Raw genomic sequence first — 13,977 nt, 5'->3', positions numbered from 1 at the left:
TGAACTGTGCTGTACTGCGAATGTATGTTCTCTTCCTTATGATTGTCTTAATAATATTTTCTTTTCTCTAGCTCATTTTAAGTATATAGTATATAGTACACGTAACACACAAAATATGTGTTAGTCAACTATTCATGTTATTGATAACATTTCCAGTTAACAGTAGACTACTAGCAGTTAAATTTTTGGTGAGTCAAAAGTTATACGTGGATTTTCAACTGTGCAACGGGCAATGCCCCTAAACCCCATGTTGTTCAAGGGTTATATTCTAGTTTACACTGGTGAGTTGGGCAGTTTAAAAAGCAACTTTTGTGTCTGGCTCTGAAATTCAAGAGGAAACATTCTGTGTACACAGACAAGCCAATCTCAGGGTATGTTTTCAGGGATGTGGATCCAAACTCCACAGGACATAAAGGGCTAGGTACTACGTTGACTCACACTCAGAATTATAGGCAGCTGGGGCTGTGATCTTGATCCTGGCATTCTGTGTCCAAGAGATTTGACACCAACCGAAGGTAATTACCATGTACTATTACAAAGTCAGCCAGTTTTTTGTGAGCTCCCCAAAAGAAAAGGAAACTAGCAGAAGCTGGAAGTGTGTTCATTACTTTAGGGATCAGATGCTTGAGTCTTTGGACATAAGTCAGTTCAGCTCTGTGCCCCCATTCCTGGCACCCACTCTTCAAAGGGGTATTTTGACTTCATGACTTTAATTGAGGAAGGCCATTTTTATCCCAATTTCAGAGCTTTCTTTCTTTCTTTCTTTCTTTCTTTCTTTCTTTCTTTCTTATGTTTATTCATCTTTGGGGGTGGAGGGAGGAACAGAGAGAGAGGGAGACACAGAATCCAAAGCTGGCTCCAGGCTCTGAGCTGCTAGCACAGAGCCCGACACAGGGCTCAAACCCACAAACCATGAGATCATGACCTGAGCTGAAGCTGGACGCTTAACTGACTGAGCCACCCAGGCGTCCCCCAATTTCAGAGGTTTCTATTTCTTCTAGTGTATGGGATGCTTCCAAACTGACTGCCAGTCTCCTTTCACAGTGGCTGTGATTTCAGCCCATCCTCTGAACACACATCTTCTCTGCCCTCTTGGAGTGCCAGGCAGATGACATTTGCCAATATTGATGCCTCTTGGTAATGTGGGGGCTCCAGAGCCCCCTTTAGGGCTAGTAACACGGTCTCCGCTACATACGTAACTTGTCCCTCATTCTTTCCACCACCGTTTTGTGCAACGAAAGGTTGTTGCCAGGTGAGAAGGGGATTCTTAAAAGACTTTGCAAAAATTATACTCATCCACTTCAATCGTGGAATGAATAATATTGTTAATAACGTGTTCTAGAGGGCCCAGGTCATTTCTGGAAAAAGTTCAGTTGCATATAGATATCTTTGCTAATTCAAAAGAATGCTATCTAAAGTGATCAGATAGTGATGTGCTCTCTGTAATGGCAGCTGCTGAGACCTTCACTGAGGGGCAGCTCAGGTGGGCAGATCATGGTGAGCATGTGAGCCCATACGCTTGGGCAAGTGGGAGAACTGAACCAAGTAGCTGTGACCCTTTGGCTGCTGATCCAAGGTCCAGTTCACTCTTCAAAAGGTTCTGGGTCCTCTTTATGCGTGCATTTTCTTGGGCCTTTAATAATTTGTGGGAGGGTTTCAGGCCAACATTTGCATGAGACAAGTTCTACTAGCCCAGTGACAACTAAAAGTGTGCAGAGAACAGTGTAGGGAAAGGCAATGCAGGAAAAGAAATGGGCTGATTCCAAGAGACAGACTCAATGCTGCTGTGTAAGCAGAGTCTTGGCACTCTGTCAAAGCAGACAGGTAGTGTTCCAGAAAACACTGTGGCTTGACCTTTAGCAAGTATTTAATTCCTTGTTCCACTAGAGCAAGCTTGATTTGTTTTTGATTTCTGTTAAGTGTTGTAATTGCTGGGAAAGATTTGTAGTTGTGAAAAGGTGCTTTGCAGAACATGCATTATGGTTTGTATTTTAATATTCTCTGATTTGGGCTATTTAGAAAAACCTCTTTTTTCTGGCATACCCGAAGTCAGCTTTTTTCAAACTGTGGATCAGTTTTTCAAACTGTGCAGATCAGTAATCCAGTTTCCTAGGTCTCAACCACCGTTTTTGCAATGAAACAGAACAGAATAAAACATGTCAGTGTTTGTCTCACAGAGTAAAAATAATTAATTAGGGGTGATTTTCATTATTTCCAATTTTATGCTTCAAAGTCAGTCCTGCTAGTACCAAGGGCAGAGTCAGAACAGGGTGAGGAGGTATAAGGAGACCACTGGTGCTCTGTTCAGTAGGAAAGGAGAGGGAGCTTTCTTATGCAGAGAACTGACCTCAAACAGAACTGAGTGTCTGCCTCCTGGGTGCCCTGTCTCAAGTGTGTGTGCAGAAGACTCCAGCAGGGGTCTGTAGAGCACTGCGGTTCACAGTTTCTAAGCTTAGAGTAGGGTTTTCATCCGATCTGCCTTTCTTAGCTGTGTGGCCTTCTAAGTTACTTAATCCCTCTGAGCCTCAGTTTCCTCTCTTGTAAAGTAAAGAGACTGGCTCCTATGTCTTGGGTTACTGTGAGGAGGGAATGTTATTGTTCACACTAGCTGCTTGGTCCAGTGCTCAGCACATAGACATTTAGAGCATGAGTGTCTATAGCAGCCTTATCCACAATTGACAAAACTCGGAAGCAACCAAGACGTCCTCCAGTAGGTGGATGTGTACATAAACTGTGGTACCTCCGACGGCGGAATATTCCTTAGCAATAAAAAGAAATGAGCAATTGAGCCATGAAAAGACATGGAGGAACCTTAATGCACATAACTAAGTGAAAGAGGCCAATCTTAAAAGACTACATACTCTATGATTCCAACTACATGACATTCTGGAAAACACAAATCTGTGAGGCAGTAGACAGGTCAGTGGTCACGAGGGGTTGGGGAAGAGGGAGGGATGAATAGGTGGAACACAGCGGACTTTTAGAGCAGAGGAAAAAAATCCGTTTGAGGTTTCCACTGCTGTTACGGTTTTATTATAGACGGCATATACAAGATAAAATTGAATATAACATGAGCTTTTAGCAATACTTTAATACCCATCATTTCCGATTTATATTATATAATCTTGCATAACATGCAACCACTTGTACATCCATCTAACAAACTCTCACTATCCAAAAATCCTTTCTGAGCTTGATGCATCATCTAGGGCCATGGTTCTCAATCCTACTGGGCCCGTATCCCATTCGCTAGCCTGAAATTAAATTCCCAGATTAAGGGGGCGCCTGGGTGGCTGAGTCGGTTGAGCGTCCAACTCTTGATTTCAGCTCAGGTCATGGTCCCAGTGTCATAGGATTGAGCCCCGCGTTGGACCCCATGCTGAGCGTGGAGCCTGGTTAAGATTCTCGATCTCTCTCTCTCTCTCTCTCTCTCTCTCAAAATTAAAAAAAAAATCCCAGGTAATATAACTCACCTATAATCATAATTTCAAAATTAATATAATGCTACAACTGTAATAGAAAAAGATATAATAAGAGGCATTTCTGATAAAACATTCATTTCATGTGTAACCTACGTGCAAAACTACACTCAAGAGGATCCTGGGGTCAACAGATGCCGTGCTTTCTCATGTGGAGACTCACCATGAATGGGGCAGCTGTAAACACAGACTGATGCAGGCATGTTGTGCTGGGACTCAACTTCCCCCCAGTAGTGTTGTGTCATCTGTGACATGGTTTTCTGAAATTATGAAGCCCTGAACAAAACAAAGTATAGCCTTCCTTTGAATTGTGTACATAGTTATGTTCCTGGAGAATTGAGAGTATATTAAAACCACACAAGAATTACTGTGCTTGAATGTAAAATGGAATTAGGTTCTAGGCTTGGATGATTAAACACAGAAACACAGTTTCACTTACACAGAGGTCTGGCAGGATGCTAGGATGTCAGGCACATTGTAGGATATATGGTATCTCTAGCCACTGCTTACTGAAAATCAGTGATGCTCCCCAACCTTTGTGACCATTAGACGCCATTGATTTCCAGAAGGCTCCACTGGTCCAGGACCCCTTCCTAGAGGTAAGAGGGCTGGAGATGTGGCTTGGGGCAATGGGAAGCATCTTCTAGGACCAGTTCATATCTCAGCTGAAGCAGCTCCTTAAGTCCTGGAGAAATGGGACAGTAGATGCTAGTCTGCTTTTCTGGAGAGAAATTTATTTCTTTATTCTGACTCAAATTTCCCCTTGTTCCCTACAAAAATCTTTTGAAGAAGGAGACTCAAGGGGCATGGTCCGTGAAAGCAATCATCAGCCATGCATGATCCTTCCCTGAAGGACCCCATCTGCAGAGGGGAACAGCACTTCTGATCCCTGCTCCCAGCATATCATAAAAAGATTGCCTTTCTCCATTGAATAACAGATGAGACACCAAGTTTATGCCTCCATGTTTACAGTGAGCCTTTTTACTTTAAGACCCTTTCTGTGTTGTTGCGGAAAAGAACCGATCGTACTGAGAAGAGCCCATGACGTGACATTTCTGTGATTAAGGCAGCAGAATATGGGTACGTTGGGTTTTTTCAAAAGCCGTGTTTGCAGGAAGATTGTACACAGAGGAGGTATTCGGTTACATATACCCAGAGGTGGTCAGGTTTAGTCTGGAGGTCACAAAAGGAGAAAGTGACTCATATGGCTATAGATGGCATCTCAAAAAATGGGGTGTCAGGAACCAGCCTTCATCTTCCATGTTCTTTTTCTTTTTTTAAATTTCTATTCGCTTTGGCGGGGTGGGGGGCATGGAAGAGGCAGAGAGATAGGGGGATACAGGATCTGAAGTAGGCTCTGTGCTGACAGCAGAGAGCCTGATGAAGGGTTCGAACTCATGAGCCAGGAGATCACGACCTGAGCTGAAGTCGGATGCTCAACCAACCGAGCCACCCAGATGCTCCCATGTTTGTTTGTTTGTTTGTTTGTTTTCTTTTCTAGTCTAAGTTTAATAGAGATGTTTGTGAACTGGTTTAGAGGGGTGCGGGGTCATGGCCAACACTGGCCTTGCCCAGAGCCTGAGTTCTCAGTATTGTTCTAATAATCCATACCATCTTTTCTGTTTTGGAATGAAGCCTGATCTGTAGCAATGTCATTCTTCTGAGAGTCTTCCTCCCAGAATTTCTCTGAGAATACCTGAGAGAGGTGGGGCAGCCTATACCCCTTCATTAAGAACTGCCCTTGAAAGAGTCCCTGCATAAAGAAAATAGAACCCATCCTAATTCCCGACAATAAGAGCATCTTGACAACCAAAAGGCCTACATGAATAATACTTTACTTAGCAAATGCATATTGGGAAAACCATAGTATTTTCTATCTGAAAAGAAATATGATTAATTTTTAAACACCATCGGGAAAATTGACTTTTTCCCATCTGTATAAAGTTTGATGAATCTATACACAGGTATAGATTTGTGTAGCCATAACCATAATGGTGCCCCTGGCATCCCTTCTCCATCCAGGTAGGTGGTCTTTTCAAGAAGAGCATGTAAATGTCATCTCGCTGTTAGTGAGTTCGAGCCCGGTGTCAGTGTCAGTGTGCACTCGCACTGTCAGTGAGGAGCCTGCTTAGGATTCTCTCTCTCTCTCTCTCTCTCTCTCTCTCTCTCTCTCTCTCCCCCCCCACTCTTCCCTTGCTCTCTCTCTCTCAAAATAAATAAACTTTAAGAAAAATGTATCATTTTTTAAAAAGAAGAGAATGTAAATAACATTAGTATGTCATATGGTAGGTATCCTTTTAAAACTAATTTATTTTCACTTAGCATAATGCCTCTGAGATTCCCCCAATTTCTTGTAAATGTCAACACTTGGTTCTTTTTCATTGGTAAGTAGTATTGCATTGTACAGATGCACCACCATTTATCCATTTACTGATTGAAGAACATTTGGGTTGCTTCCAATTTTCGCAGTTATGAATAGAGATGTTATAAACATTTGTTTTTATGTGAACATAATGTTCATTTCTCCAGGGTGGATACTTGGAAATAGGATTGCTGCCATATATAGTAAATGTATGTTTAACTTTATAAGTAACTGTCAAACTATTTTCCAAAGTGCCTGTACCGTTTTGTATTTCCATCAGCAATGTGTAAGAGTTCCTTCCAGTCACTCTGCGTCTTTGTCAGCACTTGGTATTGTCAGTAATTTTAATTTTAGGTATTCTAATGGGTTTATAGTTGTATCTCATCCTGGTTTTAATTTGCATTTTGCTAACAGTTAATGATATTGAACATCCTTTCAAATGCTTTTTGACATCCTGTATCCTCTTTAAGGAAATGCTTCTCTTTGCATATTTTGCCCACTTTTCAGTTGGTTTGCTTTTTTCTTATTGTTGAGTTTTGAGAGTGCTTTATTATGCATACAAGTCAGCTATGAGGTTGGCAAATATTATTTCCTAGTTTGCACCTTGTCTTTTTATTCTCTAAATAGTGTCTTTTATAGTGGACTTCATTTTGATGAAGTCCAGATTATTGGTTTTTTCCAATGGAGTTTTTTGTTGTTGTTGTTGTTGTTGTTGTTGTTGTTGTTCCACATCTTGGAACCCCTCACCCAACCTAAGGTCACGTGTTTCTTCTAAAAGTTTTATAGTCTTGGGGCGCCTGGGTGGCTCAGTCAGTTGAGTGTCCGACTTCGGCTCAGGTCACGATCTCGTGGTCTGTGAGTTCGAGCCCCGCCTCGGGCTCTGGGCTGATGGCTCAGAGCCTGGAGCCTGCTTCCGATTCTGTGGCTCCCTCTCTCTCTGACCCTCCCCCGTTCATGCTCTGTCTCTCTCTGTCTCAAAAATAAATAAACTTAAAAAAAATTTTAAAAGTTTTATAGTGTTATATTCTACATTTAGATCTATGATCCATTTTGGGTTGGCTTTTGTGTAAGATATGGCACTTAGGTTAAAGTTTAGTTTTTTGCCTATGGATTTCTAATTGTTCCAACACTGTTGGAAACACTATTCTTTCTCCATTGAATTCCTTTTGCACCTTTGTCAAAACTCAATTGGCCATATTTATGTGTGCCTATTTTTAGATTCCCTATTCTGTTCCACTGATCTATGTGCTTATCCCTTTGCTAATACCACCCAGCTTTGATTACTATAACTTTATAGTAAGTTTCAAATTTGGGTAGTTTGAGTCCTCCAATTTTATCAGAATTGCTTTAGCTCTTCTAGTCTCTTTGCTTTTCCATATAAATTTTAGAATCGGCTTGTCTATATGTACAAGAAATCTTGCTGAGATTTTAATTGGTATTGTGTGGAATCTGTAGATCAACTTGGGGGTAATTAACATTTTTACTATGTTTAATCTTCCAATCCATGAACATAGTATATCTCTCCAATTATTTAGATCTTTGATTTCTTTCGTCAGAGTTTTATAGATTTTATATACAGATCCTATATGTGTTTTGTTAGATTTATACCTAAGCATTTTATTTTTTGGAAACTTTTGTAATGTTACAGATATTTAAATTTCTTTTTTTAGGCAGACATTGCTAGTCATGTTAGTTTCCTGTGGCTGCTGTAACAAAACTTGATGGCTTAAAACAGCAAACTTGATGGCTTAAAACAGCAAATTTATTCTTTCACAGTTCTGGAGGCCAGAAGTCTATAATCAGTTTTGAGCTGAAATCAAGGTGTGGCAGGGCTGTGTTCCCTCCAGAGGCTGTAGGAGAATCTGTTCTTTGTCTTTTCCAACTTCTGGTGGCTGCCAGTATTCCCTTCTTGCAACCACATTACTCCAGTCTCTAACTCCATCTTAACATTGCCTATTCTCTGTGTTGAATCTCCCTTTGCCTCTCTTATACACTTCGGATGGCCTTAGGGCATTCCTAGATTATCCAGGACAGTCTTCTCAAGATTCTTAACTTAATCATATCTGCAAAAACTTTACCATATCGGGTAACAGTCACAGGTTTTTAGGGATTAGTACTTAATATCTTTGAGGACATTTTTCAGGCTACTACATTATTGTTTAGAAATGCAGGGCACCTTGGTGGCTCAGTCAGTTAAGCTTCCAACTTCGGCGCAGGTCATGATCTCGCAGTTGTGAGTTTGAGCCCCACATCAGGCTCTGTACTGACAGCATAGAGCCTGGAGCCTGCTTCGGATTCTGGGTCTCCCTCCCTCTCTGCCTCTCCCCTGCTCATGCTCTCTCTCTCTCTCTCTCTCAAGCAATAAAATAAACATTAAAAAACATATAGAAATCAAGATTGTGTGTGTGTGTGTGTGTGTGTGTGTGTGTGTGTGTGTGTTAACCTTGTGTCCTGCAACTTTGTGCTAAACTCACTTATGAATTTTAGGAGCTTTCGGTAGAGTCTCTGGGATTTTCTACACAGATAATCATGTCATCTTCAAATAGTGATGCTTTTACTTCTTTCTTTCCAATCTGTTTGACTTCTATTTCTTTTTCTTACCTTATTACATTGACTAGGACTGCCAATACAATGTTGTATAGGAGTAGTGAAAGTAGATATTCTTGCTTTGTTCCTAATCTTAGGAGGAAAGCGTTCGTTTGGTCATTCCTCATTAAGTATGATGTTAGCTTCTATTTCTTCTTTGCTGAATTTTTTTTGATCATGAGTGGATGTAGAATTTTGTCATATGATTTTTCTTCATCAACTGATATAATTATATATTTTTTCCTTCTTTAGATTATTAATAGGTTGAATTACATTCATTGATTTCTAAATATTGAAACAGCCTTGCATTACTGGGACTAACCCCACTTCATTGTGATGTATTATTATTTTTATACATTGCTGGTTTTGATTTGGACTATTGTGTTGAGGTTTTTTTATGTGTATATTCATTAGAGATATTGGTCTGTAGTTGTTTTTTCTTATGCTGTCTTTTTTCTGGCCTTGGTATGTGGGTAGTTCTAGCCTCAAAATAAATTGGGAAGTATTCCTTCTTCTTTTTAATGGAAGATATTGTGGAACTTTGGTGCTATTTCTTCTTTATATGTTTCATAGAATTTGCCAGTGAAAACTTCTGGGCCTGATGATATTCGTTTCCAGAAGATCTATAACTAATTTAATTTATTCTATAGTTATATGACTTTTTTAGATTACCTATGCCATATTGGGTGAATTTTGGTAGTTTGTAGTTTTTGAGAAATTAGTCCATTTCATCCAAGTTGTCAAATATATATGCATAATATTGCTCATTGTATTCTGTTATTTTTATAATATTTGTAGTATCCATAGTTGAATCCTCTTTTTATTTTCTGACAAGTTGTGCCTTCTCTCTCTTTTCCTTTGCTAGTGATTTATCAATTTTATGGATCTTTTCAAAGAACCAGCTTTTGGTTTACTGCTTTTTCTCTATTGTTTTTTCTGTTTTCGGTTTCATTGATTTCTTTATTATTTCCTCCCTTTTGCTTGCTTTGGGCTTATTTTGCACTTCTTTTTTCTAATTTCTTAAGGTGGAAGCTCAAATTATTTGAGACTTGTCTTCTTATTAATATAAACATTTAATGCTATAAATTTCCTTATAAGCACTATTTAGCTACCTTTGACAAATTTTGATATGCTGTAGTTTCATTTTAATAAAAATGTTTTCTAATATCCATTGTGACTTACTCTTTGATCCATTGTCAAGTGTGTGTTGTTTAATTTCCAACTGGTTTGAGATTTTCCTATTTTTTGTATTGATTTCTAGATTAATTCCATTATAATCTGAAGTATACTTTGCATAATTTCAATTCTTTAAGTTTGTTGAGATTGTGTGACCCATGATATGTTCTACCTTGGTGAATGTTTGGTTTTTGAAATTTGCATTTTCTTTCTAAGTTTAGGATTTGGGTTTTCTTAATCACTCAAGCCTCTTTCTGGAAGGTTGTCACTCACATCCCATTCCTTTCTTTCTCTAGGACACCCACGATGTGCGGAGTGATGATGAGGATGGGTATGAAGAGGACGAGGAAGAGGAGGAGGAGGAGGAGGAAGAAGCCACCAAAGGCAAAGAGAGAGACTGTTTGAAGAATGGCCTCGGGGCCAACAGGCATCTCATTCTCAACGGTCAACATGGCCGTTAGGTTGAAGTCCATGCAGCTACCGGGTCACAGTGTCCTCTAAGGGCTGCTGGAAGCCAGAGTTGCTTCCCCCTCCACAGCTGTGGCCTACAGAAGCCACAGGGACCCCAGATTCTGCCCTTTCCTCTTTTCAACCACTACCTTCCTCTCCCCCTGAGATGTATTTAACAAAATGTTGTTAATTTGTGTTAAAATGTTAAATATAGCATCCCTATGGATTTTACTGCAGTTAGGACTCAGACTGGTCAAAGATTTCAAGGATTTCTCCAGAGGCCCATTTCAGTTTTGTGTTCATTCATATATGTGAGACTGGTGGTTTTCCATGCGCTCATGTCATGCCAGTAGGACTTTGCACCTTGCCACCTTGCTCACTCTCAGGATTACTTGAGAGGTTCTAGGGGAACCCACTTTTTCAGGTGTGTTCAGCCACAGAGAACAGCTCATTGCCTCCCAAAGTGATGTAGAGGATGCAATGCAACAGTGGCAGAAGGACCAAAGGAGGTGACCAGGCTTCCAGGGCTCACTGGCCACTTTCTGATGTGTGTGATTTTTTTAAACCTTCCAAGCCTTGGTGTCCAGTGGGAATAGTAATATTTGCCTGGCCTACCTCATGGAGTTGGAGTAAGGATCAAATGAGATAACAACAGAAGGAAAGCGTATAACTGCCAACTGCAATGTGACTGTTACCTGACCCTGTTTTCACTATGATGCCAACTCTGGGAGACAGAAACCTGGCTACACTTGGCACTGAATGGGCCTGAACAAAAGGCACAATCTTAAAAAATTTATTTTAAATGTGTCTGGAGATACCCAGAAGTGCAAATATCCAGAAGGTTGTTTCCATTATATTTGGTAACAGCTACCCAGGGATGATTCTCAAATTCCCCCAAATTCTCTACCCCCAGGTCCCCTGGCCAGTGGAGGCAGCCTGGGCCCCAATTCCTTATTGTCTTTTGCTGGCCTCTCACTCGCTTCCTGAGAAGGAAGCTTTCCTGCCCCTGCCCCTGCCCTGAGCCCCTCCTTCAGGCTGGCAGAGCTGCCCAGACAGCAGTAGGATCCCTCTGGGGGCCTGTCCCGGAGAGTCAGACCCAGGGCAGGCTGCTCACCTAGCCATTATTTCCCGGAAAACCTGAGCCTTTGGGGCATGACATGTGTGCGAGCTGTTGACCCAAGTGAAATCTTAGAAACAGAAAGAGAATGCCACACTCTTTCATCTCTGCTATGCAACCCAATCAGACTGCTCAACAGTAAGACAGAACAAAACAAAAGGCTGCAAAATACCCCCTGAGAAATGTCCAAGGACAAGTGTTAGAGTCAATGGCAGCTCTTGGGGCTGCAGACCACTCAGGGAATACAGATACAGATACCAATACAGATACAGATACCAATACAGGCTGGTGGGTTAGTAGCCTGCTGGTGGCCCCCTCAGGGGGCACATCTGAGCCCAGAGTGCAGGGCAGACCTGAGACTTAGGGTTCAGCTGGCTGAGGAGAAGCTGAGCCTTGCAGAGGAAGAGCTTGAACGGAACACACAAATACCCCTCCACACACACACACACCAATCTCTCATATTTTGGGGGCCACATTTTGCACTTTTGTCCCATTTGCTTGGGGCCCCTATTATAAAACCAAGCGGGAGTTAGGGCTGTGAGGGCTGGCAAGACATCCACACAGGCCCCCCTGATGCAGGCTGCTGCTGCTGAGTGGAAAGGCACAGCCCAGCAAGGGTTCCCCGGTTTTTATTCTTTAATAAAAAGATGTTTTTAAAATCTTCAGGATAAACAAAGACAAAACTCAAAACCCTTGCTAATTCTTTCCCCATCAAGATCTCTTCCTGAGGAGTCATTAGAACAACAGAAAAACCTATGTCAAGTTTTCTCTGCCTGTTATTTGCTTTTATGAGTACAATGACATAGGCATCATATGTACAATGTTATATTATAAATCTAGAATGCCTCCACTCCCTTTAGGACATAGCTGTTAAATTATTATTAATATTATATTATATTATTATTATTGGTGGAAGAAAAATCCCATTGAGACACTATGTTTTATGTTTCCAGTTAACATACTGTTTTTTTCCTTGATTTATTTTGGTCTTGTCTCTGTACCAAATTATCTTCTCACTTAAGGTAAAAACATGTTTATTGGCTGCTCTAGCCTCCAGTTCTTTTTTTTTTTTTTTTTCTTATTTAAATGTGAAAGGTAAACTTGATAGGCCAACTTCAGCTCTCTCTGATACAACCGGAAGCACTGAACTACCTCTGGAAAGGTAGATACGCATTTTTGTAACATCCTCTATGGCTTTTGTGGTCATTTTAAAAGTCACCTCTCTTCCTACCAGAACCAAGGGCTCACACTATGCCAGATGACTTTATAAAAACACAGTCCACTGTGCCACCAATGTTATAATGGTGAAGACTTACAATAAAGCAAAGGCAGAATCCGGAGGAGTAGATTCAGCACACACATTGCTTGGCTTCTGAGAGATCATTATCGCTCTCACCGACAAGTGGAAAAAAAAAGATTTGCCTCTAGAAATGCCCTGCCGGAAATCAGAGGGAACAGGGAGAAGGGTAGAACCAAGTTAGGACATTAAGGCTGCTGCCTTTGGCGTTATCAGACTCCAGACAAGAGGAAATAGGCCTGACTGGGGTGACCTTCTTGGCTGTACACAGTGCGGACAGACCAGTGTGGGCTGGGGTCTAACCCGGGTCATGGCATCTGGGGCCTGTGGTGCAAGGCAATGTTGAAGTGCTAAGAAAGGGGACTGATCCAAAAGGAACTTTCTTGACCACATTTTCACTGTGACTGTAGAGCAAGTAGACATTCAACAGATAAGAGAATGTTACGAGCAACTTTATGTCACTAAATTTGAAGGTGTGAACAAAATGTGTAAGTTCCTAGAAAAATGCAACTTGTTAACATGGGCACAAAAAGAAGTAGATATTTAAATAGCCATCTAAATGAAACAAAATTCAATCCAAAATTTTGAAATCCACTCCTCTACCCCCTACACACACAAAATCTTTAGGCCCAGATGGTTCATCCAGTGGATTCTTCCAATATTTAAGGAGTAATTAACACAGGTATTATACAAACTTCTGTAGAGACCAAAGGAACACATCCATACCTGTCTCATAAGGCCTGCATAATCTCAATACTAAAATCTGAAAAGAATATTAGGAGGCAAAAACCCAACAACTATTAGCTAAATCATTTGTGAACCTAAGTACAAAATTCCTCAACACAAAGAAAACTGAATTCAACAATATGTAAAGAAGAGAATGCATGACAGACAAGTTGGGTTTATTTCAGGAAGTTGTGGTTGATTTATTATTTGAAAATCAATGTTACCATTTTAAAAGAGTAAAGGAAAAAGCCATATCTTCAAAAGCTTTAGATAAAATTCAACAACTATTTATTTGAAAAAAAAAAAAACTTCACAGAAAAGAAGGAACTTCCTTAATCTGATTTAATAGCACCTTCAAAAAGCATCAAGCCAGCATCATATGATGCTATAATGGCCAAATACTGAAAGCTTTCCCCAAAGGGATGATCACTGAGGGATGTCCATTAATGATGCCCATCATCCTGAATATATTCAACATTGTATTTTTCATCCTGCCTAATGTAATATTTCAAGAAATAAAAATTATGAGGCTTGAAAAAAGTAAATAAAAACTCATATTACAAATGAAATGCAAAACATCCCACACATAGTGTGTGTGTGTGTGTGTGTGTGTGTGTGTGTTTAAATTTATACAGAAATATCAAGAAACAAGACTGGCTAAGACAATCTTTAAAATAACAAAGCAAGAGAACTCATTTTACTAAGTACCAGGACATACTACCAAAAAGGATAGTAAAGCAGTGTGAGATTGGTATGAGGAGAGACAAATAGAACAATAAAATTG

The 13,977-nt window shown here is 40.4% G+C and overlaps 1 protein-coding gene across 7 annotated transcripts in view; it reads left to right on the top strand.

Annotated features, from left to right (window-relative positions):
* The window catches only part of CERS3 (ceramide synthase 3), a 122,006-nt gene extending 109,794 nt beyond the window's left edge, over positions 1-12,212 (top strand). For all 7 annotated transcript variants that reach the window (XM_060617806.3, XM_060617808.3, XM_060617805.3 and 4 more), the window contains one exon: positions 9,900-12,212. In XM_060617806.3, the coding sequence (XP_060473789.2) occupies positions 9,900-10,064 (165 nt within the window). In that variant the 3' untranslated portion in view covers positions 10,065-12,212. The remainder of the gene's footprint in view (positions 1-9,899) is intronic.
* Positions 12,213-13,977: the final 1,765 nt, after the last annotated feature.

This window comes from Panthera onca, chromosome B3 (genome assembly GCF_046562875.1).
Source record: "Panthera onca isolate mPanOnc1 chromosome B3, mPanOnc1 haplotype 2, whole genome shotgun sequence".
Lineage (NCBI taxonomy): Eukaryota > Metazoa > Chordata > Mammalia > Carnivora > Felidae > Panthera > Panthera onca.
This window is presented reverse-complemented; position numbering and strand designations above follow the sequence as displayed.